We start from the raw sequence: 25,414 nt of genomic DNA, 5'->3' as shown, positions 1-25,414 counted from the left end.
ATATAATTCAGAGCTTACCTTATCTTAGCAACATGAAACAATCTTAGACAGGGCAGCAGTACATCACAAGACCCACTCATTCAAACACCCACACAGAACCGTTTAGAATCATCCAATTAACCCAACATGACTTTAGGTTGAAGTCCGGAATCTCAAGTAGAAAACCCTCACAAACATAGGGAAAACATACAAGCTTCATACAGGCAGTAACCAAGCATGTCTTATAAACCCAGAATGCTAGATCTGTGACTGAGCAGTGGTAACCATTACATGTTTTACTAAATACCTGTTGTGCAAATTCTTCACCCTATACAAAAATAAGCTAAACTAAAAAGTGCTAAAGTCCATGATCAAAATAGCATAATATTCTCAGATCCACCTGAGGGAGTCTATCCTGGCAAAATTGAGTAAAAGTCAGAAAACAGCCCTGGACCTTTACACAATTACACAATCCAATTTAGAGCTAACAATTAATCTAATCAACATATCCTCAGGTATGTGGGAGATAAAAGTAGGATGACATGGGAAAACATGAAAAAAGAAAAAAATACATACAGTCAATGACTGGGTATTAGATTCTAATTATTAGATGTGTGAGGCAGCAGGACTATCATTGTACCACTATACAGCTTGTCAGGTTACATACTAATACAAAAATAAGGAAGTTTTCTTAAAGTTTCAACATTTTATTTTTCAAATTGATTCTGTTTGGTTTTCATTCAGTAACTAGACTCTAATAGACCCTGTACATTTAGTCCATATTTAGGACCACTGCTATTTCAACACTAAATACTATCCCTGTTTCACAGTCTCTGTGTCAGTCATTTTCATGGATGCCATTGTCCCAGGTTCATAGTACTCTGTTACTTAAAATGGATCCATTAGCACCGTCCCAAATTTCTGTTTTTCATCAGTAAGAATACACTTTTCTCTGAGAGCTTTCTAGTACATCTCCTGTTTCTCTTTTATGCATAATTTCAAATTTCGATTGGATTATATAGGAACAGTGTTTAGTGCTTAAACTTCATGGGTCCAGTGTCAAGGGCACAATGCCTACATCCATTTGCTGTATGCTGCCTTTTCTCTAGGTAGGTTTTCATAGCAGATCATGGAAATATAGGTGTTAGGTCAATTGTCGATACTAAATTAGCCTTGCGTACGTGTGTGTAAACCCTGTTGGTTTATAACTTGCACCTGATTTTGCTGGCTTAGGCTCAAGTCTCCACAATTGTGAGTTGTATTAAGTGGGATCAAACGTGTTATGTTACATGTACTTATCAAAATTCCCAGTAAAACTAATTTTTAAACACTTAGGAAACAAAAATGCCCAACATTTTAAAATATCTATCTTCTAAAATTCAGCAATCTGGAAAAATATATATGAATTCCTAAACCACAAATGAAATGGTAATCAGATAGCAATTGCTCCTGGGTGGTCACATCGATGAGCTACAAGACAGGGATTACAATAAGCCTTTCCTTCTACATCCTACTTTGTATCCATATATTTCAACAATTTACATACACCAAGTGGTTCACTGGCCAATCCCAAAGAAGCCTTTCTAATCCTCCACAATCCTGTGAAATATGATAATTTGCATGTTAATGTGCATAAATTAGAACAATATTAAATCAGAACATCTTTATGAAATCTTTGTTTTAAGGAAATCCTGTGGTGGTCAAGACTCAAGACAAATCTTTAACTGCTATGGTAAGGCAATTTTAAAAATTAAGTTGACTCCCTGTTTCTGAATTTGGAACTTATATGAGCCTGAAAATAGATGTATATGGAGCTATTCAATATAGGCACAATCTTTTAATATTGTTTAAGTTGTGTAGACTACCAGTTTTATCTGATCTAGTTTTTTTTTTTTTTGCATAACTGTTGGCCAGAGGAAGAGTCACCAGAGACATGAATGTCACTGCCAAAGTGAGTAAAACTCTCCACAACGTCAACACTCTCTCCACAAACAGACAAATGACCTTGCTGAGAGGTTTACTTACCTTGGCAGTGACATTCATGTCTCTGGTGACTCTTCCTATGAAGTCAGTAGATGGACTGGGAGAGCATGGGGGGTCATGAGGTCGCTGGAAAGGGGTGTGATGGTGCTCCCGATATCTATGCAAAAGGATGAAGGTCCAAGTCTTTAGAGTCCTGGTGCTTCCTGTCTTGCTATATGGTTGCGAGCCATGAACGCTATCCAGTGACCTGAGACGAACACTGGACTCCTTTGGTACAGTGTCTCTTCGGAGAATCCTTGGGTACCGTTAATTTGACTTTGTTTTAAATGAGCAGTTGCTCATGGAATCCTGAATGAGGCACATTACCTGCATTGTGAGGGAGCATCAGTTACACACTACAGCCATGTGGCGCGTTTCCCAGAGGATGATCCGGCTCGTAAGATCCTCATTGTTGGGGACCCGAGTGGCTGGACCAGACCAAGAAGTCACCCACGTAACACCTGGCTGAGACAGATAGAGGGTCATTTCCAGAGGGTGGGACTGGACCGCGTGTCTGCCTGGGGGGTTGCAAAGTGGGATCCCGAGTTGTTTTATCGTGTAGTGGGTGCGGCAACGCACTGTACCAGTGCATGCTCCCCAACTTGACTTGACTTGTTGGCCAAATAGATTTTCTCTGCTTTACAAACTGTATTATAAAATGTATGGCTTCACAATGTGTGGTCAAAAGTATAAAAAAGGAAGATGAATCTTAGGAAGGGAGTTTCATCCATTCACCTACAACCAAATCTGTTTAAACCAGTTAAGGAAGCCTCTGGAGCCAACCTTGGGTGTGGTGCCAGTCCATCACAGTGTTCACTGATGCACACCCAAACACACTATCTAAGTGACAATGTAACCTAACATACATGCCTTTAGGATGTAGGTAAAACACCAGAAAGACATGTAATGTTATACATATTATAAATGGACCCAGTCTGCTAGAGTAATGTTCGCGCACTGCACCACGATGCAACCCTGTAAGTCTTGTGAAGGTTTTATTTTTGAATTATTCCAGTTCTAAGGAAGCAACCCTACAAGAAGTCAGGTTTTCTAAACTCAAAGTTTTTTTTTTTTTTTTGATGTTTGATATAACAGAAGTTTCTCAACACGAAAAAAATTGTTGATCTTTATAGATTTAGGTGTGTTAAATCAATTTCTGAAACTGGAATTTCTTTACCACAAACCACTTCCAAAAGAAATCACATTCAATGAGGAATGCCATCTTGAAAAAAAGTTGATGTTTTAAGAATAAGTTACCTTTGTTTTATGACATAAGTTTTTGTCATGCACAGAATATTTTTAAGCATATTTTGGGCTGAAAAATGGCAGTTTTCCAAATTCTTAATGTTTGATGTGGAAACAATCCAATATCAAGTATTTGCTGAATAATATTTTGCTCTCAATCAGTATTTTTTCTCTCTTCTTATTCCTTCAAAGTAGCCAAGAATGAATATTTTGAAGGTTAGAAATATGCCTTTTTATCATCCAGAAGAAAGTTGTTTAAATAGTTTTACAGAAATATTCAAGGTCGGCTTAATCTATCTAAGGTCTTGCCCAGAAAATAGGTAAGCAAACAGTAAAAGAATACACAGCCTTCATATATTGAAAAAAATGTGTGTGTTACAATTTTCTTGGGAATACAAACTACGATGAACTCTCTCTTCCTACCTAGCACTTGGGTGCAGCATGTACTGTATTTAACAAACAGTAGTTTTTCCCCTGAGGAAATGGTGATAGTCAGTGATGAATATGGGGAGAGGTTCCACCAGGACATCATTCAAATGGAGAGATGGTACAGTGGAAAGTGGAGTGAGTCAATGTTAGCAGACATCTGCTAGCCATTCCACCATGAAACACCTTCAGAGGAAACAACTACAACATTTTGTAAGTAATAATTACATTTAAAATAATTGTGTAATTTATTATTTTTTTCGATTTTAAATCACTAAAATTTAATGATTTAATTTAAATTTTTTTCTTAAAATAGTGTTTTTTTTTAAACATTCATCTCTCAAGAAATAGATGTGGTAGAGCAATTCTCTTGGCAGTTTTGGATTCAGCGCCTTCAAATCTAAAAAGAACAGCTGAAATCTTTAATGGGAGTGAAAAAAAATTTAGACTAATGTTATGGTACAACTAATTTGAAGGAAACAGGATAGAAAAAATAGGTTTAATAATGTGCTGTTATTTTACTTCAGTGGCGATACATTTGGGCAAACAGAACTAAATGTAATTTCAAAGAAGTAAAAGAATCTTTGTCAAAATATCTGTTAGCATAGCTGAGAAGGGGGACAAGCCTACCTATGGTGCCAATAAATAAATAAAAAGCTTTGGCCTTCATTTAAAGAGGATATATTTATCTTTTTATTCATTCACTGATGATGCTCCACTGTAAGGTAACTGTCCATTGATCCTTTTATGGACCTGCCTAATGTTCAGTTCCATATAAGCCTAATTTCATATTGTCTGTGTAAATGCTGGGGTCATGTATAGCTGTAATGAAAAGTATGAAAAGTCTGACAAAAAGCACATACAGTAACATTCCTTTACCCACATTATTAAACCTGAGTCATGAGAAATCACAGCCTTAATGGTGCAGGCACAAAGCAATCATAGAGCCTCCTTACACATACAAAGCCACACTCACACCAGGCCAGTCTAGAAATGCCATTTAAACCTAACCTGCACATCTTTGGGATATGGGAATAAAAGCCAGAGAAAAACAAGATAAAATGGAAAGAAGCTCCATGAAGGCAGTGACTTAGCATGGGGTCTGAACTCTGGACCTGTGAGACAATAGCACTTAGCCCTCTAGCCGTTTTTGACAAAAGCTCACATTAAAAAGAACATCAGAATAGCGTTTCAAGTTGAGAATTGTAAATGAAGAAACCATTCATTTGATAAAGTTCAGTCCAGTTATAGTAGACAATAATGAAACAATATTAATGTTGTGGATATGCAAGCAAAGGACCCAAATAGATTTCAGGCTTCAAACAAACTGCAGAATTCTCATGCTGAAAAATACCAGAAACTCAAAAAAAAAAAAAGAAGGAAAAAAAGAAAGAAAGAGAGGGCATGGGAAATGGTTTCATCCAAAATAAACATGCCAACATTCATCCACCAAATGAAAGTGCTCACTTGATCCACAGTTTAAGTGAGTTGACTCAGCTTACTCAGCCTTACTGAGAATGCTGAACTGTTTTTCTTATACACACAAATATGTGTGGATAGTCGGGTGAGGACAGGGCTTAGGATGGCCTCAATACATTCAGCATGACTTTAACTTCCACTGGGAAGCCAGGGTTCGTACAGTGTCATATGGACTAGAGACTGATTCCATAGTCCTCCTATAATCCTCTATGCACACTTGACTGCTGAAGCTGAAACATTGCAGCTGAAGTGAAGATGTTATCTCCTGCTAACTCCCTCTGCTTATTCTGGCATCCCTCACGGTAGAATAGATTGGCGACATCCCCGGAAATAGCCGGACCATTATTTGTTGTTGGTGGTTAATCGCATTGGTGTGTGAATTGAGAGGTAAGCAGGGCCAAGCAGGAAAATCCTGTCCTCAATATTTACATTATTTTAGCATTCATTTAGTTTCACTTGGAATAATTACCATAAAATGAATACACAACAACACCATTTAAAAGCTATTTATATTTATACTATATATTTTATAGTATTATTCTGCAAACATAATATTTCTTTCTGAGTAAGAAAAAAGGTAACACTTAAAATGGGCCAATGAAGTGTAACACCTCTTGTGATGTTTTGATATTATTAGCCTATTGTATGACGGTTTTTCCACAGCTGTTACTTATTACTGACATTCAGTTCAGTGTTGGTTCCTGCGTTATGTTTACCATAAATGTAAAATTAGCCATCTAGTCAAGCCCAGTCAAGTGGCTTTATTATCATACCATCCATACATTGTTGTATTTCAGCATACAATGGCACCAGAACTACAATTCAACATATACATAAACACATGAGAAGTGCAAGACAAGTGAAGTATTATGTACATCTATTCATATATATACTCGTGTGCCAGCCTCTGTTCGAGTCGGTCTGTGCCTCACCACATGTTAGTGTACCTTGCCTTCGCTTAGCTAGCAATACCCGTTTGTTCAACAGACAGTATCATGCAGATTGTTGAGGAGTAACATTTGACGTTTTTGAGAGAGAGATCAAAGCTACATGTGTTTTAGAGGGTAGCTACTGATTGTCACAGATATCATGGCCATGTGCTTTTCTCACCACATGGGGGACACTCTCCCGTCAGAGCTGAACACAATCAGATACAGTGCCAACATTTGATGTTGCAGCATACCTACCTTCCTCTTGACCAGAATTACATTTTTTTTAAATTGATTTTTAAAGTTTGTCCTGTTTCCCAACTATGTGGGCAGAGCCGCTTGAGACAGCTAGTACTATATTAAAAATAGATTAATAAATAAATAATAAGCAAGTTAAAAGATAGTAATAAACAAATAATAACAACTAATAATAAAAACATGTAACAGGTGGAAGAAATGTACTGCATATAAGTGAACTACTAGGAGTAGATTTGTGAGCAGAACAGAGTTCTTAGTCCAGACAGCCAAGGGTAGAAGCTGTGGTAGAACCTGGCAGAACAGGTTTGGATGCTAAAGTACCTTCTGCCAGATGAACATGGGACACAGAAATTGTGGGAGGGGTGGAAGTTTCCATCACAATGCTATATACAGTATCATTTCTGCTGTGTGCACTATCTGTTGTAGGACCTTATAGTCGGAGACACTGAAGTTCCCAAACCAGACAGTGATGCAGCTTGTCCGAATGCACTTGATGGTGCCTCTGTAGAATGTGATGAGAAGGGGGGTGGGGGGAGTAAACTTGTCTTCTTCAGTCAATGATGGAAGCATAGACACTGCTGTGTCTTCTTGGTTATATACATGTTGTTAATTGACCAAATAAGGTTGGCTGCACACCATGGAATTTGGGGCTCTTGACCAATTCCACTACAAAGCTCTCAAAGTGCAGTGGGGTATGGACAGCATGGACCTTAATGAAGTCAACAATCATCTCTTTTGTCTTGTCTGCATTAAGAGACAGATTATTCCACTTGCCCCATCCCGCCAATTGTTGTATCTCCATTCTGTAAGCTGATGCATCCTTATTGATGATTATAACCACCAGCATTGTTTCATTCACAAATTTAATGATGGTGTTAGAGCCATACACAGCCATGCAATTGTAAGTCAGCAGAGTAAAATAAAGTTGTCCGAGTACACTGCCCTGGGGGACACCAGTGTTCAGTGTGTTGGAACTAGAGATGGTGCCTAGCAGAACCAACATCCCACTGAGCGTTTAAGGGCTGAAAGTGTTGAAAGCTTAACACTTAGCATAAGCTCAATGAAAAGCATTCTAGCAAAAGTATTTCTTTTGTCCAGATTGGACAGGGTCAGATAAAAAGTAGATGATAAGACATCTTCAGTGGAACTGTTTGGACAACAGGCAGACTGGAGAAGGTCATGTGATTAGGGAAGTCTAGCTTTAAAGTGACACAAGACTAGTCTCTCAAAACACTTCAAGATGACAGGTGCAAGTGCTATAGGGCAATAGTCATTGAGGCAAGAGACAGAGGACTTTTTCAGCATGAGTATGATGGCAGTGGTTTTGAAGCACTTGGAGACGATTGCCTGCCTCAGTGAAATGTTGAAGCCGTTTGTAAAGATGGTTTGAACATTCTTTGAGCGCCTGACCAGGTACTGTATGTTGTCTGGTCCAGCAGCTTTGTGTGGGTTTACATTCCATAAAGTTCTTTCCACTTCAGCAGAGGACAAGCACAGTACCTGCTCTTCCTGAGGAGGGGTAGGCTTCCTCACAGATATGTCATTCATGGCATCAAACCAGGCATAGAAGTTATTTAAAATATCTGGAAGAGTGGCATCACCACTGCAGACAGATAGTGAGGTCTTATAGTGTTGCTGGTATCCTGAAAATGGCACATATATTCAAAAGTCATGATAAAACCCTTATATTTTACAGAATTTTAGAGTTTAAAATATAATTTGTACTACTTTTCTTTTTAAGATTTTTCTGCTCCAAAAGTGGGCAAGTAATGTGGCGAGTCTCATAGCTCAGCTGCAGGTCACTGTACGTTTCAGTCCTCTTGTTAAGTGCAAAAATTAGCCATATATGCAGCTTTTCCACTAATCTCAGAAAATGAGAAATCCGAATAAGGATGAAGGCATCCATCCAAGTGGTTTTCCATTAAAAGCTTGAACTTTAAGGATGGTGTTACTTGTACATTAATTGTGTCAAATATGAGAGACAAAAAATGTTTTAAGTTACAAAAGAGGTATTATTTGGATGCTCAAGCACACAGTGGATACAGTGGATATTATTTCAGATTGTTTTATCTACTTTTTAAACATATGTTTGGATTTTATTGTGAAGGTCTTTAACTGTGCTAAAGGAAATAACTGAGCCACAAAAATGCATGGATAGCTTTTGAAACCTTTGGAAAAAAGGCCTTGAAACAAAATAAAAGTAGACATAGCCTGTTTGTGACTGGTTACTAGAGCTACTAGAGCTGAATAAGAAAAAAGGTAACACTTAAAATGGGCCGATGAAGTGTAACACCTCTTGTGATGTTATGATATCTTTAGTCTATTGTATGACAGTTTTTCCACAGCTATGTTACTTATTACTGACGTTCAGTTAAGCGTTGGTTCCTGCTTTATGTTTTTTGCTGCCAGGGTGGTTACCATAAATGTAAAATTAGCCATCTAGTCAAGTCCAGTTAAGTGGACTATTACCATTGGTTATGGTTATCATCATACCATCCATAAATTGTTGTATTTGTGTCTGGTTACTAGAGCTAATTTAATTTCTTAACCTTTACATTTTTGTCTAAAAAAAAACAAAACATGTAGAAAGCGTTGAATTTTTTGGCTTGAAAAATTACACATTTATTAAATCTCATCTTTCTACTGTAAAATGTGCAAAACACAAAGTACAAAGTCAGATATACAAATATAATAATGATATTAATAATAATAATAATAATATATACAGCACACTGCACATGTGCGAGTTAATGTGAATGTCACTTTTGGATTCCCAGAAACACCTTCAATTTCACTGACCGTTTCAATTTCACTACCTGAAGACAGATTCACGTCAGCATCACTGCTGAAGAGAAGTAGTTTCTTACAAGATTCTATTATGTGGCTAAAAGAAGACACATCTACACCATTGCCCATATAACGCTCAGGCCATGATGCTTTTGCAAAACATGCCTATGTCATTGCCAGAGTAATACTTGACAATCGGGTGATGCTCAGGTCTAACACTAAGGAGGTTAAGTCCCATGAGATTGGGGTTGTGATGATACTGCACCACTTGTGACATTGTGACTCTATAAAGTTATTGTTGGTTACTGATGACTTCATACTTTTAACTTATGTAAGAGGTTTGCACCACTCCAGGTGTTGATTGTCCTACTCCAAGAATAATATCTGAACTTTACAATTCTCGGCCTTACCACAGAGCAAAACAATGATTAACTTTCCTTCATAAGCTAAATGAATGTAATGGCTTTTATCACATCTTTTCAACATGGTAATGAGGAGGTGGTGATAACACTTAAAATCTTGTGAAAAAATCACTACATAACTTTGTCAACAGCATCTTAACTGAATTCTGATGCTAGTACACTGCATGTGGGCAATCTTCTACTTCCTCTTCATCTTTTTCCACTTCTGTGATTTGCTTGATTAACCTTCTCCTTAAAATAAGTTTTTAGAATAATAGATAAGCAATTTTATTTTGAGGGTGGATTTTTTCTAATTTGTAGTATTTCTATTGTTCATTTTTATGTTTCTAAAGATGTGCTGTGGAATTCACTGAGCATTCTTGTGAAAAGTTCATGTCTTGATCCTGCTTAAAGTAACTTTCTGTGGTTGTGAGTTGACCACTTCCAGCACCAATGTATCGAGATAAGGTATTGTGCCAGTTTAGCTATTAGCTTGTCAACGAGTTTGATGGACAAAATGGCTTCCTTTCATCTGTCAAACCTCTTACTGTCAATGTAATATGTTCGCATAACCTTCTTTCCCTACCAAATCCAGAAATCTAAAATTCCAATCTCCACCCCTGTTCTCCTGCTGAGTGGAAAAAAACAACGCCTTACTCTGATTACCTTAGCCAAGGAAACTGAGATCGCTCTTTTCCAACAACACAGAGAAAACATAGCTGAGTCCGTTATATTAACACCATTAAAATATATTAAAGCTCAGAAAGCAAGTGGGAATATACCCTGCTATTGAAAAGTTAGTAAAGCATTGGCAAAAAATTAGGAAAATCATTTTGGATTATAGAATAGTTCTTGCCTTGTATGTTTTTGCTTTCTAAAAATCCAACATATAGAAATCAAAAGTGTTATCTTATTCTTTAGTAATACTGTTTAGAGTGAATTTAAAATTCTAAAAGGTTGTTATTCTTCAAACACTTTCCATGATTTTTCTAATTCTAAAATACAAAAAGTTGCAGTCCTAGAGACCTTAGCCAGGCAGATGAGGAGAATGGAGAGTGTGTGTGTGTGTGTGTGTGTTCAGGGGCTGTTTCTAAGGGCACTACCAAGTATGTGTGGGCGACCCTTGTGTGAAACACTGATAAGACCAAGGTTTGTGTAAGGTTGAAGTGTATTTTGTAGCCAGAGGCATCGAACAAAAGGTTCAGGAAGTGAGCGGAGAGATAAGAGGTTTCCAACAGAGACTTTCAGGAACTGTTTCCAAGCTGCTAGTCCTTCTGAAAAAGATGGGGAATAAAAAAAATAATAGTTAAAAAAAGAGACAGAGAGAACGAGTGAGGCAAAGATGCCAGGTAGAGAGAGAATGAGAAGACAGGATTAGTGAAACATGAGCTGGGATTGCTGGACAGGCCAGCATGTATCAGAGCTCTAATGTGAATTAAGAGTATTTGTGTGCATAATGCCGTTGCCATCTTGATGGGAATAGCTTTGAATCCAAGCTGCCATAGTTTTGGCTCAAAGACAGCACAAATCACCACACAGACTTTGTCCGAAATGAATTCAGGAAGCCTGCCATCCGAGAACACAGGCAATAGGAGGAATAGATGAGTGGCACACACAGATTTTTATTATTCTTATTTGTTTTCACTCATTTGATTGTTGTTGCTCCTTACAAGTTAACAGACCTTATGCTTATCTGTTAAAAATGGACGGGTGGGAAGAGGGAGAACACTGGGGGATTGCTGTTTTCAAAGGCAGAATGACACTTATCAATGCAAAAAGGTCTGTGAAGCCAGAAAACTCTTGTGTCTAATCGCTTGCTTTGTTTTATCGCCAGCTTGCTGAATGAGATCCATAAGTCCAGCTTGTGAAAAGCCAGCCAGCTGCTAAGCTTGCTGCAGTAGGTCATTGAAGGGAAGGAATCAGAATTAATCATTACACCTCTCACGGTCAATGGGCTAGAAGTACAGTGAAATGATGACCGGGGCCAGCTATGTAGATGAAAAAAAAATCAAATTTTCTTAAAACAGGCCAAAAAAACCCTCCACTATATGATGACATAATACTGAGCTATTAGGCCAAAACATTTGATGTTAACAGTTCAATCAATTGTAGATCTGTTGAAATGAAATAATGGCAGTGTGATATTGGATCAGGGCAGTAACCTTTCAAAATAATAGATAAGCAGTTTTATTTTGTAGGTGAATTTGTTTCTAAGCTCTTACGTAAAAAAAAAAATAAATATATAATACTTTGTAAATCAAACTGGATGTATTTCTAGGGGACCTACTCAAAGCCTATTGTTGTGACATGTTAATGAAATGGTGTGTTGTCCATTAGTGAACCTTCATATTGGTTTCCAAACTTGTCACTGTCGGTTTGTGGTTCAGTCCCTGTCTCTGGCATTGTGAAACTATTGCAAAAAAAAACACACACACACACACGTGCACACACACACACACACATATATATAAGCTCAATGGACAAATAATTGGTCACCTTTGGTTAAATCTTAGACCAAAGAACAGCTGCAGTTCTGTCTGGCATGGATGCCACCATTTTTTGAATGTAAGCAAAATCAATTTTTATCTGCTCCTCCAGCACCAAATCCCTCAATCCAGCCAGACTGGACAGGTGGTTCCATCTGCATTTTATTCAATGACTGAAATAGTCATACAAATTTTCTATAATGTTTAAATGTTGGGATTTTGCAGGCCAGTCAAGATTTGAAAATGCTTCAGAATATTGAAAGTTAAAATTGTTATTTAAGAAGGCAGTAGCTACTCTTTGTTCATGCTAGAGATGAAGCACAAAAAGTAACATATGGTTGTCCAAAAACCTAATGTAACCCTTCATGTTCACGTTCATCATCAACCAAAGAACCCACTTCCAGATATCCATGGCCTACAATTCTCTTCCGAGTGTTTGTTCAGAAATGGCTTGTTGTGGGCCTACATTGACTGACTGCGGCAACTCTTGCCTGGTGGCACAGTGCGTCGCACAAATAGGTGGTTGATATCTGTAAGCACCTTCTTTCAACCACAGTTCTGCAACAATTAGCAGATGAATTTGATGTACACCACTGCTGGAAGATTCATTGGACAGTATGCTTTGACACACATGAAAAACCAGCAACTTTCTGCACGCTATGTTCTTTGGCATGGCCAATACAATGGGTACAGTCCTTTTTCATTGAAAGAACCAAACAAATGTGGCACACCACTACTCATTTTTACTCTATGTATCTCATAAGTACATGACACAACTATTTACCTCTGGTGTATGTAAAAGAGATTAACAAGAGATTTTTTGAAATTATTATTGTAAACTGGGCAAAAAGATAGAAAAAAAACTCTTGTTATGGGTGATGATGATAATAATAATAATCCTCATAATCTTAATCTTTAACAAGAGATTTTATTATTATTGTTATTATTATTATTATTATTATCATTTTCAACTGGGCACAAAGTTAGAAAAAAACCCTGTTGTGGGTGACGATAATAATAATAACAATTATCCTCATAATATTAATAGTAAAAATACTGTATAACTAGCCTACATTGTTTTAGGAATGAGAAAGGAAACAACCTTACCTGGAAAAATAATAATTAAATAGATAAATAAATAAATAAAATCTGTCCATTGTTGAATCCACTTACTGTAGTCTAATTTAGGGTTATGGGAGATTATTAACAGCATCAAGCACAAGACAAAAACTAACCGTGAATAATGTAATTAAGATAATGATATTAAAACAGGTAATTACTATTACCATTGGTGCACCATCCAGAGTTCTTTCCTGTGTTTCACATGACATAGCTGAATAGCCTTTGCTCCTGTTGGCCCTAAACTGGACTAAGTGTATTGACTCATGAATGGACTTTAGGATGATTTTATTATCTGCAGAATCATAAACTTCATTATGCAATATTTAATTCTAATGTCTTCCTAGCACAGGGGGCTTATTTAGTCACTCCAGGGTACTTTTCATGCATTTTCCTTAATCCTCTCACTCACAAGAAGGCTTGTCTCCCAGCCACCTCAAGAAAGCCAAACTGATGTTCTTCTATACTCGATACCCAAGCTCCAATACTCTCAAGATCTACTTTCCAGATGTTAAGGTAGGTTTTCCTCATGACTACAGTACATTCTCGAATACTGGGGACCAAGAAGGAAAGTTCACTGTAAATCCTCACACTTGTGTCCCTGTTATTAAACCTTGGAACTTGTTTCTCAACATTAACTTTCATTAATGTTAATTAAATTGTATTTCATCTTCACAACTTTCTGGATCACATACTTTCCAAGATTATACTTTTTTGGTGATTTCCCAGATAATTGATAATGATTCAGCTTATAGTATCTTTAGTATTTTAAATTGACTCTCATAATTGGAAATTACTAAATCATTGTAAAAGGCATTTGTCTCTAGACAAATGGCCAAGACTTACTTTTAAATGGATCATGCTTGCTTTTCTCAAATATGATTAAGTTATGTTGGAATGTATTTTCAGTTTAATCGCTGCATCACATCCCAGCTGATCAAATGGTTCAGCAACTTTCGGGAATTCTTCTACATTCAAATGGAAAAGTTTGCACGTCAAGCTATCAGCGAAGGGGTTACCAGTCCTGAAAAGCTCAGCATAAATCGGGAGTCTGAACTCTTTCGGGTTCTTAACCTTCACTACAACAAATCCAATGACTTTGAGGTGAGATTTTTTTAATTTTTATTTTTGTAAATCTAGAGGCAGGCTGAGGATGTAGTCAGTTAAATAAAAGCATGCATCTTTTAAGAAATTAAATCAGTTAAAGTTTCAGTAGCTCACATAGAAAAACCTAATACCAATAAAACAATCCAAGGTTTACTTTCACTAAGGCAAAATTCTGCTTACCTGCACATTATCCCAGCTCCTCAAAACTCTTTGAAGTGATAAAATATTGTCTTTCTGAATATGTCCAAATCATATAAATTTGTGATTTCTATGCTTATTGATCAGCCCTAGAGTTGTTGTTATATCGTTCCCCATGATTCATTTTGGACATTTTCTCTCTTATCAATATCTGTTCCCTGTGTTCCTTCCAGACTATGAAGAAGTGCCATAAGAATTTTAAATTTCAGCTGTTAATGAATATAAAAATGGATTTGCTTATCTTATTTTATTTTTGTGGAATGTATTGTCATACTGTTTTTAAGGTTATATGTTTTTGCTGGTGTCAAAATATACAATCAGAAAGAGTATATCTGTCAATGAAGTAAAAAAAACAAAAACAATTCTCATGAGGAAATAAGCAGCAAGAGGTATTATAACAGAGGTCCCACCCAGAGGTTACCAGGAGTACATTATTTGTGGATAGTAGAGGATCTTGTTTCTAATATCATCCGGAACAGATCAGATCCAAACTTGCAATACTTAGATTGCCTTCTGGGGGGGACAGCAAGTATATGAGCCACCAGCATTTTTAAAAATAACAAATAAAGTCCAGAGTAAACATTTACAAGCAGATTATTTTATACTAGTCATTTAGCCCGTTACAATAACGGGCGCTAGAACAGTAGTGCATAAACATTAGCAGGAACAGTCTATATTAAATGGCAAGGGACTTTGACCTCATTCTTTTTGTTGGTCGTATTTTTTTTTTCTTTCAGCCTTTCTTTTGTTGATGTTTACTTGCTGTGCTGACCGTTCTTCGTGGGCTGCCGCCGTGTATTGTGTGTGTCTTTAATTTTCTGTGACAGTAATACTGTCTTGTACGGCTCTATTCAATAAGGGTGGGTAGATAATTTAGTTCAAATGGCTCTGGAATATGTGAACAGCAACAGGTGCAGATCTTTATTTACACGCGCCTTTATTCGCTGCGCCCAATTGAGGTCATCCTTTTGAGGCTCGCCTTTTTGTGCGCGCCCTTATTGAAGGATACCGTCTTGTACGTCCGCTGGCTTGTACGTCCGTAATATACCTTTAATTTTCTCTGGCGGTAATACAGGCATGCGCGTCGGTAATATGCCTTTAATCTCCTCTGACAGTAATACTGGCTTGTATGTGGCTGTAATATGCGTCACTGTATTGTGTACCTTTAATTTCCTCTCGCAGTAATACTGGTTTGTATTTCCATAAAACGCCTGTAACTTTCTCTGACAGTAATATCGTGCGCCGCACCATGCCCCGCGCATGCGCACTTCACCAGAAGACACCCACACACGGTCACCTGGACGCACATAGGGATTTTATATATATATATATATATATATATATATATATATATATATATATATAGATGATTCTGGCTTCAATAAATGGTTGCTTAACAGTTACTGTTATACATTTACAAACCTAATTTGAAGGCTTTTTCATAAACTAAAAATACATTCACTGTATCTTCTTATTGTTCTTTTAGCCTATAAGAATGCTTAATTTTCTTCAGTATGGTGTGTTGACATTACAGCAACTCTGTTGTAACACGTTGTTGCATATTCATTATAATGGGCATCTTATAATTTATAGATTTGAACAAGAATGTTCAAATGGTGCTATGGCTTCGTCAGTTGAGTGTCCATTATTTATCAGTCTTTCTCCTGTTCTCCTGAGTGGTGCTTTACATGATAGGCGAGGACTTACCAAGCAGGAATGGATGGCACAGAACAGAACAGAGCCCAGAAGGGCTGTAAATGAGAATAAAACAAACACTGGCAATAGTGACATGTGCTGGCATACCAGTATGATGTGAACCATCTAGAGAGCAGTAAAGCTCGGTAAATCTAATGGGTGCTAAGTGGGTACAAAGGAAGGACAGAATGAGTGTTGCCTTTGGTCAAAACTGTCATGATTTGGAGTCTCCATTAATGTAAAAAAAGCTATGAGGCCTCCAAAAGAAGGTAGGGAGCAGGCCAGAATGTTACCTGGTCTGCCCAACAGAGGCAATCTTTACTTAAGCCAGGCCCTAAAGCAATCTGCTGCCTTCAGCTAGAGCAGCCCCAAAACGAGGAGCTGGTAAAAACTACTACTAACGTCCACCAAAACATCACAAAAGCCCCATAAGAGGAATTGTAATTCTGAGCATGTGCACAGATGGGAAAGCAAAGAATCTTTATAAAAAGATTTGTTAAAATTAATATCAAAGATGCAAATACAAACTCAAAAAGATCAGCAGAAGTAACAAAAGAGTTGCCTAAAAGGACAATCCTAATGCAAACACTGTCCAGAAATCAAAATCCAAAGATAGAACAAAATAATCAAAAATCTACAAAATCCAACTGTAAACCATATACTTACACTTAACTTCACAAAAGCAATGTTTCCTATTGAACTGCCTCTCTCCACAACCTTTATATGCTGGGGGCATTTCCAAACCAGACATTGACAGGTGGGTCTGCCTCTTTGGGTTCCACCTACAAGGAACATTAAATATACTGATACTTAAAGAAACATTACACCAATACATAATAACATGAAAACAATAAATGTATCATAAAGACAAAAAAATAAGAACTAAAAATAAACAAAAATAATAATAAAACATAACATACACATAACTTGATTTTACAGCATGACAGAAACATGCTCTGCAATGATACAAGATGGCAGCTCTGTCTGTTCTTAGAGACACAGTAAGGTCACAAAGGGGTGGCAGGAAGATTAAGAAGAAGGAAATACAGTAGAGAAGCTTTTATGGAGCGCAACTTAATATCCTGAAGCTGCAGATGTAATTTTAGTTGCTGCAGACTGAAGTGGATAGTCAATGAATAGGATACAAGATTGAACTATTTTGAGTTGTTGTACAAATGTAATATACAGTAGGTGGCTAAAATTATAGCTTTTAAGCTGTTGCAAAATGCTCCGGTCAGTAAGGAAGCTCTTCCTACGGTATTATGAAACCACTCATTGGCTGAAGCATCTAAGATGAATGTCACAGTCTTGAAGATGTACTTAAAAATGGTAATTATAATGTGATTAAAATTAAGGAATGAAAATCAGATATGGCAGTCATTGAAATTCTAGAATGCAGTAACCACAGGTCAAGATCCTTAGGACAAGGTTGCGTAGGAATGAAAGTGGGATGATACTTTTAGTGTGTTGTTCCCTTACAGAAAGAAGTCTACAATTTCTTTTAAAGGATTGACAGGGAGATGATGATTACCCCTGGCAGAACATTATTCTCTGTTAAACTGAGGCAGCCTTGAAGCTGTACAAGAGACCCGTTCATTTAAGTGATTCTGTTTTAGTCACCTTACTCCAGAGTCTGAAATAAGGAGATGTGTTGGAAAAACAGATAACTTGTAGAAAGAAAAGGCAGAATTATGAGAGAGACATGTGTACTGGGAAAATTAAATAATTATTTTAGTACTGGGGATGTGGGCCAGTGGATCAGCCTACCCACAGATAAACATAGTGAGCAGTCATACCAAAACAGCTCATCTACCTGAAGCTAAGCATGTTTGGCCAGTACTTGAATGGGAAACCAACTAGAAAAAGCTTGGATTCCCTCTGAAAGAAATGTTGGTGAGGCCATCAGGGGGACGTTTGTGTGATTTGTGTGTGGATCTCAAAGCCCCAGTCCTGTGACAGGGACACAGTGCTGTGGAAATGGTTCACTCTTTTGGTTAAAACATAAAACCTAGATTCTGACTTTCTGTGGTCATTAAAGATCCCTGGGCATATTTTAAAAAAGTAGGGATTATCCTGATGTCCTTACTAAATTCCTTGGCTTGGTCATTTTGCCCCCCTAATCATGCCCCATCTCTAATTGGCTAACTATCTCTCTCACCTGTTCACCAACTAACAGCTAATGTGTGGTGAGCATGCTGGCACAATAATGGCTGCTGTCGTATCATTCACGTGGGGTTGCTATCCTTTGGTGGTGGTTAAACTGGTTACGTTCTGTCTATATAAAGTGCTTTGAGTTGCAAGAAAAGCATTATATAAATGTAACAAATTATTATTAAGGCCCTTAAACAAACAGGGATATTGTTTTTCACTTTTTCATTTGTAATTGTGTCTTTTTCCTTCCATGTTTTTTTTTGTACACTGAATACACCATTTATATAATTTTTGTTATTTTCATTTAGTCTGAATGAGAAGGATTTCAGTAAGGATCCTTTCATATTGCACCTGACAATTTTTTATGCCATTCTTTAAGTTGGTATTTCTCCATTTAACAGTTACTTCTGTCTTCTGAACTTTTAATTGCTCCTTAGCGATTGTCAGAAGTTCATTTTCTAGACTCTTTGTTGAGATGAGTTTTACTCCTATATCCTTGTGATGACCATTTCACTTAAGTTGAGCAGATTATTCATTTCCACCCTCCTTCTCTGAGTGCTATTGCCATTTCAGAGTATTTCAGCCTATTTATCTTGTTGCTGTTTTAATTCACTTATCCTGTACTTCCATTTCTTCAACCAGGCATACAGTCCTCTGGTAACAATACATGAACAGGGTACAACAATCCAGATGTACTCTTTTACACATTGCTATATTGGGGCAGTAACATGAAATTAGGGTTTATCGACAGACTTAAGTTAATTAGGAACATTTGACTTTGTTCTGGGTACTAGCTTGGACTTTCTGGATGTAGCAGTATAGAGAAGGATATTGGCTGAGCGGCTGGATATCATGAAAAATGCTTGACACTGTTTGTGTGACAGAGTGTGCTACACAGTGCGCACACTCTCTTTGTGATGGTGACTGTGTGTTATCCATACAGAACACATATACAAGGATATAACATAACATAATATAACATAACATACAAGGCATCTTGAACTCAAGGCTCTTTCTTCTATGATTCTCCAGATAATGCAGTCAGAGATCTTTTGGCTATCATTTGTCATTAGATATAATATGATTAAACTAGGTTTTCTGTCACTCTAATGTACAGTCATTTTTTTAATATTTACTGTTCCATTTTGATTGTATTCTGTGTAGCTTTTAAAATCTTAATTCTGCAATATCCTCACTTGGTGTGGAACACTGGAAAGAAAGAAAGAAAGAAAGAAAGAAAGAAAGAAAGAAAGAAAGAAAGAAAGAAAGAAAGAAAGAAAGAAAGAAAGAAAGAGAGAAAGAAAGAAAGAGAAAGAAAGAAAGAAAGAACTTTTCTTTTTCTTTCTTTCTAAGTTGGAAATTGGAAATGTTTTGTACTTTTCCTTTCCATTACAGCCCCAGGTATAAAGAATTAACAGAAAGATAATTGTACTGCTGCTGTCCACAGTCAGATTAAGACGGGAGATATCAAAATACTTTGAATCATTTAGTAGTAATCCATCCGTCCATCAATCCATCTGTTCATCCATCTATTTATTCATTCATCCATCAATTGTTTCCTTTTTACTTTACAACTTTTATTGTCTAACATATCATTCTCTAGATATTTCACAAGTACTTGGACTCTTACTCACTGAACACTCTTGCACTCTTAAATCAGTGTCTGTTTCATAACTGCCCATCTATCTCTCTTTCAGGTTCCTGACCGATTTCTGGAGGTGTCACAGGTTACCTTAAGAGAATTCTTTTCAGCTATTCATGGAAACAAGGACTCTGATCCTTCTTGGAAGAAGGCAATATATAAGGTAATCTGCAAACTTGACAGTGAAGTCCCAGAGTTCTTCAAATCTCCAAACTGCCTGCAGGATATATCCCGTGAATAAACAAACTTTTCAGAATTTTGGAAATCTGGGACATGGTGGGATTAAACAATGTCAGCTAACTTACTTACTCATTAAATTGTGCATATTTAACCAACAAATGATTCATCACTTGCACTGCAGGTTTTCATTCCAACTGATTCCTTAATAAGACACCCATTGCTTTTAAATGAATTCCTCGCTGTGACTCAGTGTACACGCTGTGGACTGGAATAGACACTACAGGGTGTATGCTTGTTGATTCAAATGAATTAGACCTCAAACTGTATTCAAGGACTTTACTTCATATTTTTGATATATTTCTTTGCAGCACTCTTTCTTTATAAATATTTCTTTAAAAGGCAGCTTATTTTATTGAGCAATCCAGTAAATAAACAACAATAATATTTTACAAAAGTGATTTGCTGTCATTTACATACAAGCCTTTTCACTGCAATTTAGATTTTTTAAGCTGCTTTTAGATAAAAGGGATAATATATTAAATAAGTTAGCAGAATCACTTCTGCTATTAATAATAAAAATCTCTGTTAGCTTTTACTTATAGATTCATTATGAACTTATAGACTTAGACTGTAAAAATGAAAATAGAAGTTCTACTGAAACTTAGGGCTCTGATTGGGAGACTCACTGAAATGAAAACCTGCTGGTCCTGTGGCCCATGTAATTTATGGACTTGGTGTACAAAATGAAAGAATATTTGATGTGCAGGGGTGACCTCTAAGCAAGAAAGGAAGTTTAAGCAAATCACAAATAAGTGAAGGTCATGTTGATTATGCTATGATCACTGTTACACCGAATACACTGAGCTATTATTTTTCTGCAATATGCAGAACTCAATTACAAAATGCCAAACTCTATTGAAAAATTAGACTATTCATACCAGAAGCCAAAATATCTTTCTATTTTGCTCAGTTGTATGAGGAGAAAGTATAATGCAAGACCATCCATTTTCTGAACCTAAATATCAAGGATAGAGCTGAGGGGAATGGGCATAAGTACATGGCAGGCTTTAATCAGGTTAGGTCATTAGTCCGTCTTAGGGCAGCATTAAGTGATGTACAAATTATTTGTAATTAAAAACCATTGTAGCACCTTTTTTATATTTTATTAAGTTAAGCACCAAGTCTCACTATGCTTTTAATGTGCATTGAAGAGATCAATAGACATGCACAATACAACAAAATGTTGTTCTAGTGTGATAAATTGAGAGCTTTCTGCAAATCATAGAATGAGGTCCCATGACCCTGAAAAAGAACTTATAAGTGTTAAATACAGTAGAGAAGTAAACGTGACAAAACATGTAACATATCATTCTCATACCTGCTTTATCTAATTCAGTGTCATGGGGCTGCATTTCCCATTAGTGCTACCACTGCTAGTATTCATCCTGTATTTAATAACATGACAGGTTTATAAAAGCTCTTACACATATACAGTAATAGTGATTCGTCTTCCACTCAGCATATAACAAATTAAAAAATGTATGCATGGCATAACATTCAGGTGCGTTCAAGGACTGTGCAGGCACTGTGTCTTTTAATGGCCTGAGCTCAGTAAGTTGGTTCCAGAACTTTCTCAATGCATTTCGGGGTCATGGGGCAAAAGGCTATCCCATCAGGACTACGCAAAAGGTTGAAAACAGGCCTTGGAAGGACTCTAATCCATCACAGGAACGACTGTCACTCACACACACTATATTCACAAACAGTGATAATTTACACGTGCCAATTAACATAGCATAAATAAATAAATAAAACCATGTCATAATTCCTTCTGTGCCTGAGCATGTCTGACCCTAATAATTTTTATGACATGGGACTTGCAAAGCTGTTCAGTTTTAACAAATGTTAGGGAAAAACGGAAGTGTAAACAAAAAAAACCACATAAAAATAATAGGACTGGTGCAAATATTGTAAATGATATTGCAGTACCTGTTTTAATCTATTACAAATGGATCAAAAAAAGACAATAAGCAAAGTTTATTACAGCGACTGACTATAAGGGTATCAGGTGACCGTGGCACAGTGATGATAAATTATTGGGTGACCAGATTTTCAAAGCCCCAAACCTGGGCACTTGTGTAGGATGTATGCCCATGTATGAGGCCCGTTTTCATGTTTTAATAGCTAATATTTCTATTGTCATCAGGGAGGGATCACGGCACGAATAAAAACACTTTAACAAATGCCTGCTTAGGAGCCCACAAACTGCTTGAAGTGGAAACAAATGACGGTATCGTCTGTTGTTTTTTTTTTTTATCAGTTTGTTAGTCGTTCCCGCGATGCTGTTCGAATTCAATACTAGCTCTTAATGGAGATTTGACTGCGTTATTATTTGTGCATTACACTGGTTATGGGGTTTTGTGCCCCTTGAAGTTTCGTAAATATATTCTAAATAAATTGTGAAGTAGCTTGTGTCAGCAGATCAATGTTTTATTGATGTTCTTCAGTTAATTAACACATAGCCTTAAATCGGGACTGTCGGTATTATACTGACGACTGGTCACCCTTATAAATTGGAGTGAAAGTAAAAATGTGAATCATTATAAACTGCAGATAATGGAACAGTTAGGTCGGTTTAGTTTAAGGTATGCGGAGTAAATGTTTATTTGCTCAGTGCACAGGGGCTTACACTCCACAGGGTACCAAATTCTTACTTAGGAAACCTTTTGTTTTCCGTGCTTTAATTTTAGACTTTTACGTTTGGAAAATAATTTAACGTACCTGTTATAACTTAAAGCCCCTTTAGGCATGAGATGCCTGTGTCCCGCATCTCTTCCGTTTGCACTCAACCGGCTGGAAAGGCTTCATAAAGCAGACAGAGCAACAGCTTGCTGATCTGGAGGTTTGCCCGCGCGAGCAAATCTCAACTTGCAGATGGAGGATCGCCGTCCTGCGCATGCGCAATTGGCCAAAAAACAGCGCCATCCTACCTGCTCATGTATTCTGCCATCTATCGAAGGTGAGAAAGTGGAAATGATACAAAACACACAAATCGGTGTAACCGCTGTCAAGGTAAAATTAAAACATTAAACTAAACTAATTCATAGTTGAAGTTGCACGGAAAGTCTCTCTGTTTTAAAATTGACGAGATCGCAAATTCGCCAATGCCTTTCAATGGGAAACTGAAATTTTTAAACATTTTACAGCGCAAACTGTTCCAAGATATCTCAACACAAATTGAACTGTCTTGGCAAATTTCCTTGAAGAGTTGGTGTGCCACACTTCAACATAATTGTTCTACGGGGTATCGAGCTGTTTCATGCATGGGCTATCCAATAGGTGATTCACTGTCAATATGCAAATGCACCTAAACAAATAAGAAACAAATAAAAGAAACTTAAAGTTGGATTTTACTTATTCCAGCCTACCCATAGTGATTACTTGATTGTCAAAACTTCATTCCTGTCTCGCTTCGCGGTATCGCTTTCAGCGAAAAATGTGATTTTTGTAGCTTTAAAGTATTCTGTTGATCTAATTATTGTTTTGTGGCCTCTTTTTAAGTGCCTTTTTACTTTTTTATTATGGGAAAAAATAATTAATTCAGTATCCATCCATCCATTTTCCAACCCGCTGAATCCGAACACAGGGTCACGGGGGTCTGCTGGAGCCAATCCCAGCCAACACAGGGCACAAGGCAGGGAACCAATCCTGGGCAGGGTGCCAACCCACCGCAGGACACACACAAACACACCCACACACCAAGCACACACTAGGGCCAATTTAGAATCGCCAATCCACCTAACCTGCATGTCTTTGGACTGTGGGAGGAAACCGGAGCGCCCGGAGGAAACCCACGCAGACACGGGGAGAACATGCAATGCACTACATAAACCATATTTTGCCACTTGCTCACTTTGAACTCCAAATGGATGGAAATAGAGTCACTTCAGCTAAGAGGGGCAGAGATTACAACTTGTGATTAGTGAGGTGGGATAAGAAGGTTAATCATAAATAATGCAAACTACGCTGAAATGGTCCATGCACTCCAGCGGTCTGTTGTAACACTAGTGACACTCTCGCTGATTATTTCTCTCCCCTTTCTGCTCATCTCATGTCTTACTTTTTCAACCTTTTTCCACTTCTGGTATTAAAATGTATTATGTCAGGTTTAGTATTGTAATTCTCAAGTTAGAAAACAATCCGAGAATGGTGGCAGCATTGTTTGCTGGTTCCCAGTTAAGCTCACAAGCCTGCTTGTCATGGTGAATACTACAAGATAATCACTCCTGCTATAGCTTGAGGAGCAACCACTTGCTTCCGTTATATGTCCGTGTGCTCCATCAGCAGTGCAAAAATGGGGGATACTGTAATGTTATAGAGCAGGGGTTCTCAACGTCGGTCCTGGAGGCCCACTGTTGCTGCAGGTTTTTTTTCCAACCAGCTTCTATTGTTAATTGGACTTATGGGCTAATTAAGTGAACTGTTATTTGCCAAATTTTGTTTTGGGAAAAATGTGGAAATTAGAAAACTAAGTTTGGTAAAAAAAATAATATTTAATATATATATTAAAAAATATATATTTATATTAAAATGTACCAAGCAGTTATATTGGAATAATGTGTTTTTTTCCCTTTAACAATATTTTCATCTTGATTTTCATTCTTTTTTTTGCCGGGTGTTCTAATCGTTTAATTAATTCATTATTTTCTAATTAGTGAGTCTAACGCTAAAGTAGTTGCAGCCTTTGATTATTCAGTGTTGTTTGCCCGTTTGTCTGCTCTGCTGCTTGTCATTATTAAGATACAATGAAGGGAGAAAACTACACAGAGAAAGGGCAAAATATAAAATAAAATCCACAAAAGAGGGTCAATCATTTAAATCTCTAGCAAAAAGGGAAATATTTCCAAATGTCTTATAAATGTAAAAGTCATGTTGCGGTGCTTTCTTAATGTAGAATAAGAGAAGAGAAAAAAATACCAGCTAATTAATTGAGATCAGAGTTTGCAGTTGTCAATGATTATGAATCTGGTTGGAACAAAAACCTGAAGCCACAGTGGGCCCCCAGGACCGACTTTGAGAACCCCAGTTATAGAGGATTGAATGTAGCATGGGGTGGAACACTGATTAACACTACTGACTCCCAGCCCAGCCCAAAACATCCCATGTGGACTTTGTACATTTTCCTTGTATCTGTTCGATCCCATATGCAGTTAACTTTCTACATCCCAATAAAGTGTATCTTAGGTTAATTGGCAGCTGCTAAGTTTGTCCCATATGACTAATGGTGGATGTGTGCGCATGCCTTGTGAC

At 37.2% G+C, this 25,414-nt stretch overlaps 1 protein-coding gene across 1 annotated transcript in view; it reads left to right on the top strand.

Moving 5' to 3' along the window:
- The window catches only part of LOC114650431 (prospero homeobox protein 1-like), a 31,505-nt gene extending 10,901 nt beyond the window's left edge, over window positions 1-20,604 (top strand). The window contains exons 3-5 of the mRNA XM_051933753.1: window positions 13,533-13,647; window positions 14,041-14,235; window positions 19,980-20,604. Of these exons, the coding sequence (XP_051789713.1) occupies window positions 13,533-13,647; window positions 14,041-14,235; window positions 19,980-20,165 (496 nt within the window). The 3' untranslated portion in view covers window positions 20,166-20,604. The remainder of the gene's footprint in view (window positions 1-13,532; window positions 13,648-14,040; window positions 14,236-19,979) is intronic.
- The last annotated feature ends 4,810 nt before the right edge of the window (window positions 20,605-25,414 follow it).

This window comes from Erpetoichthys calabaricus, chromosome 1, assembly GCF_900747795.2.
Source record: "Erpetoichthys calabaricus chromosome 1, fErpCal1.3, whole genome shotgun sequence".
NCBI classification, from domain to species: Eukaryota; Metazoa; Chordata; class Cladistia; order Polypteriformes; family Polypteridae; genus Erpetoichthys; species Erpetoichthys calabaricus.
Note: the sequence above shows the minus strand (reverse complement) of the source record. Positions and strands in the feature narration are given on the sequence as shown.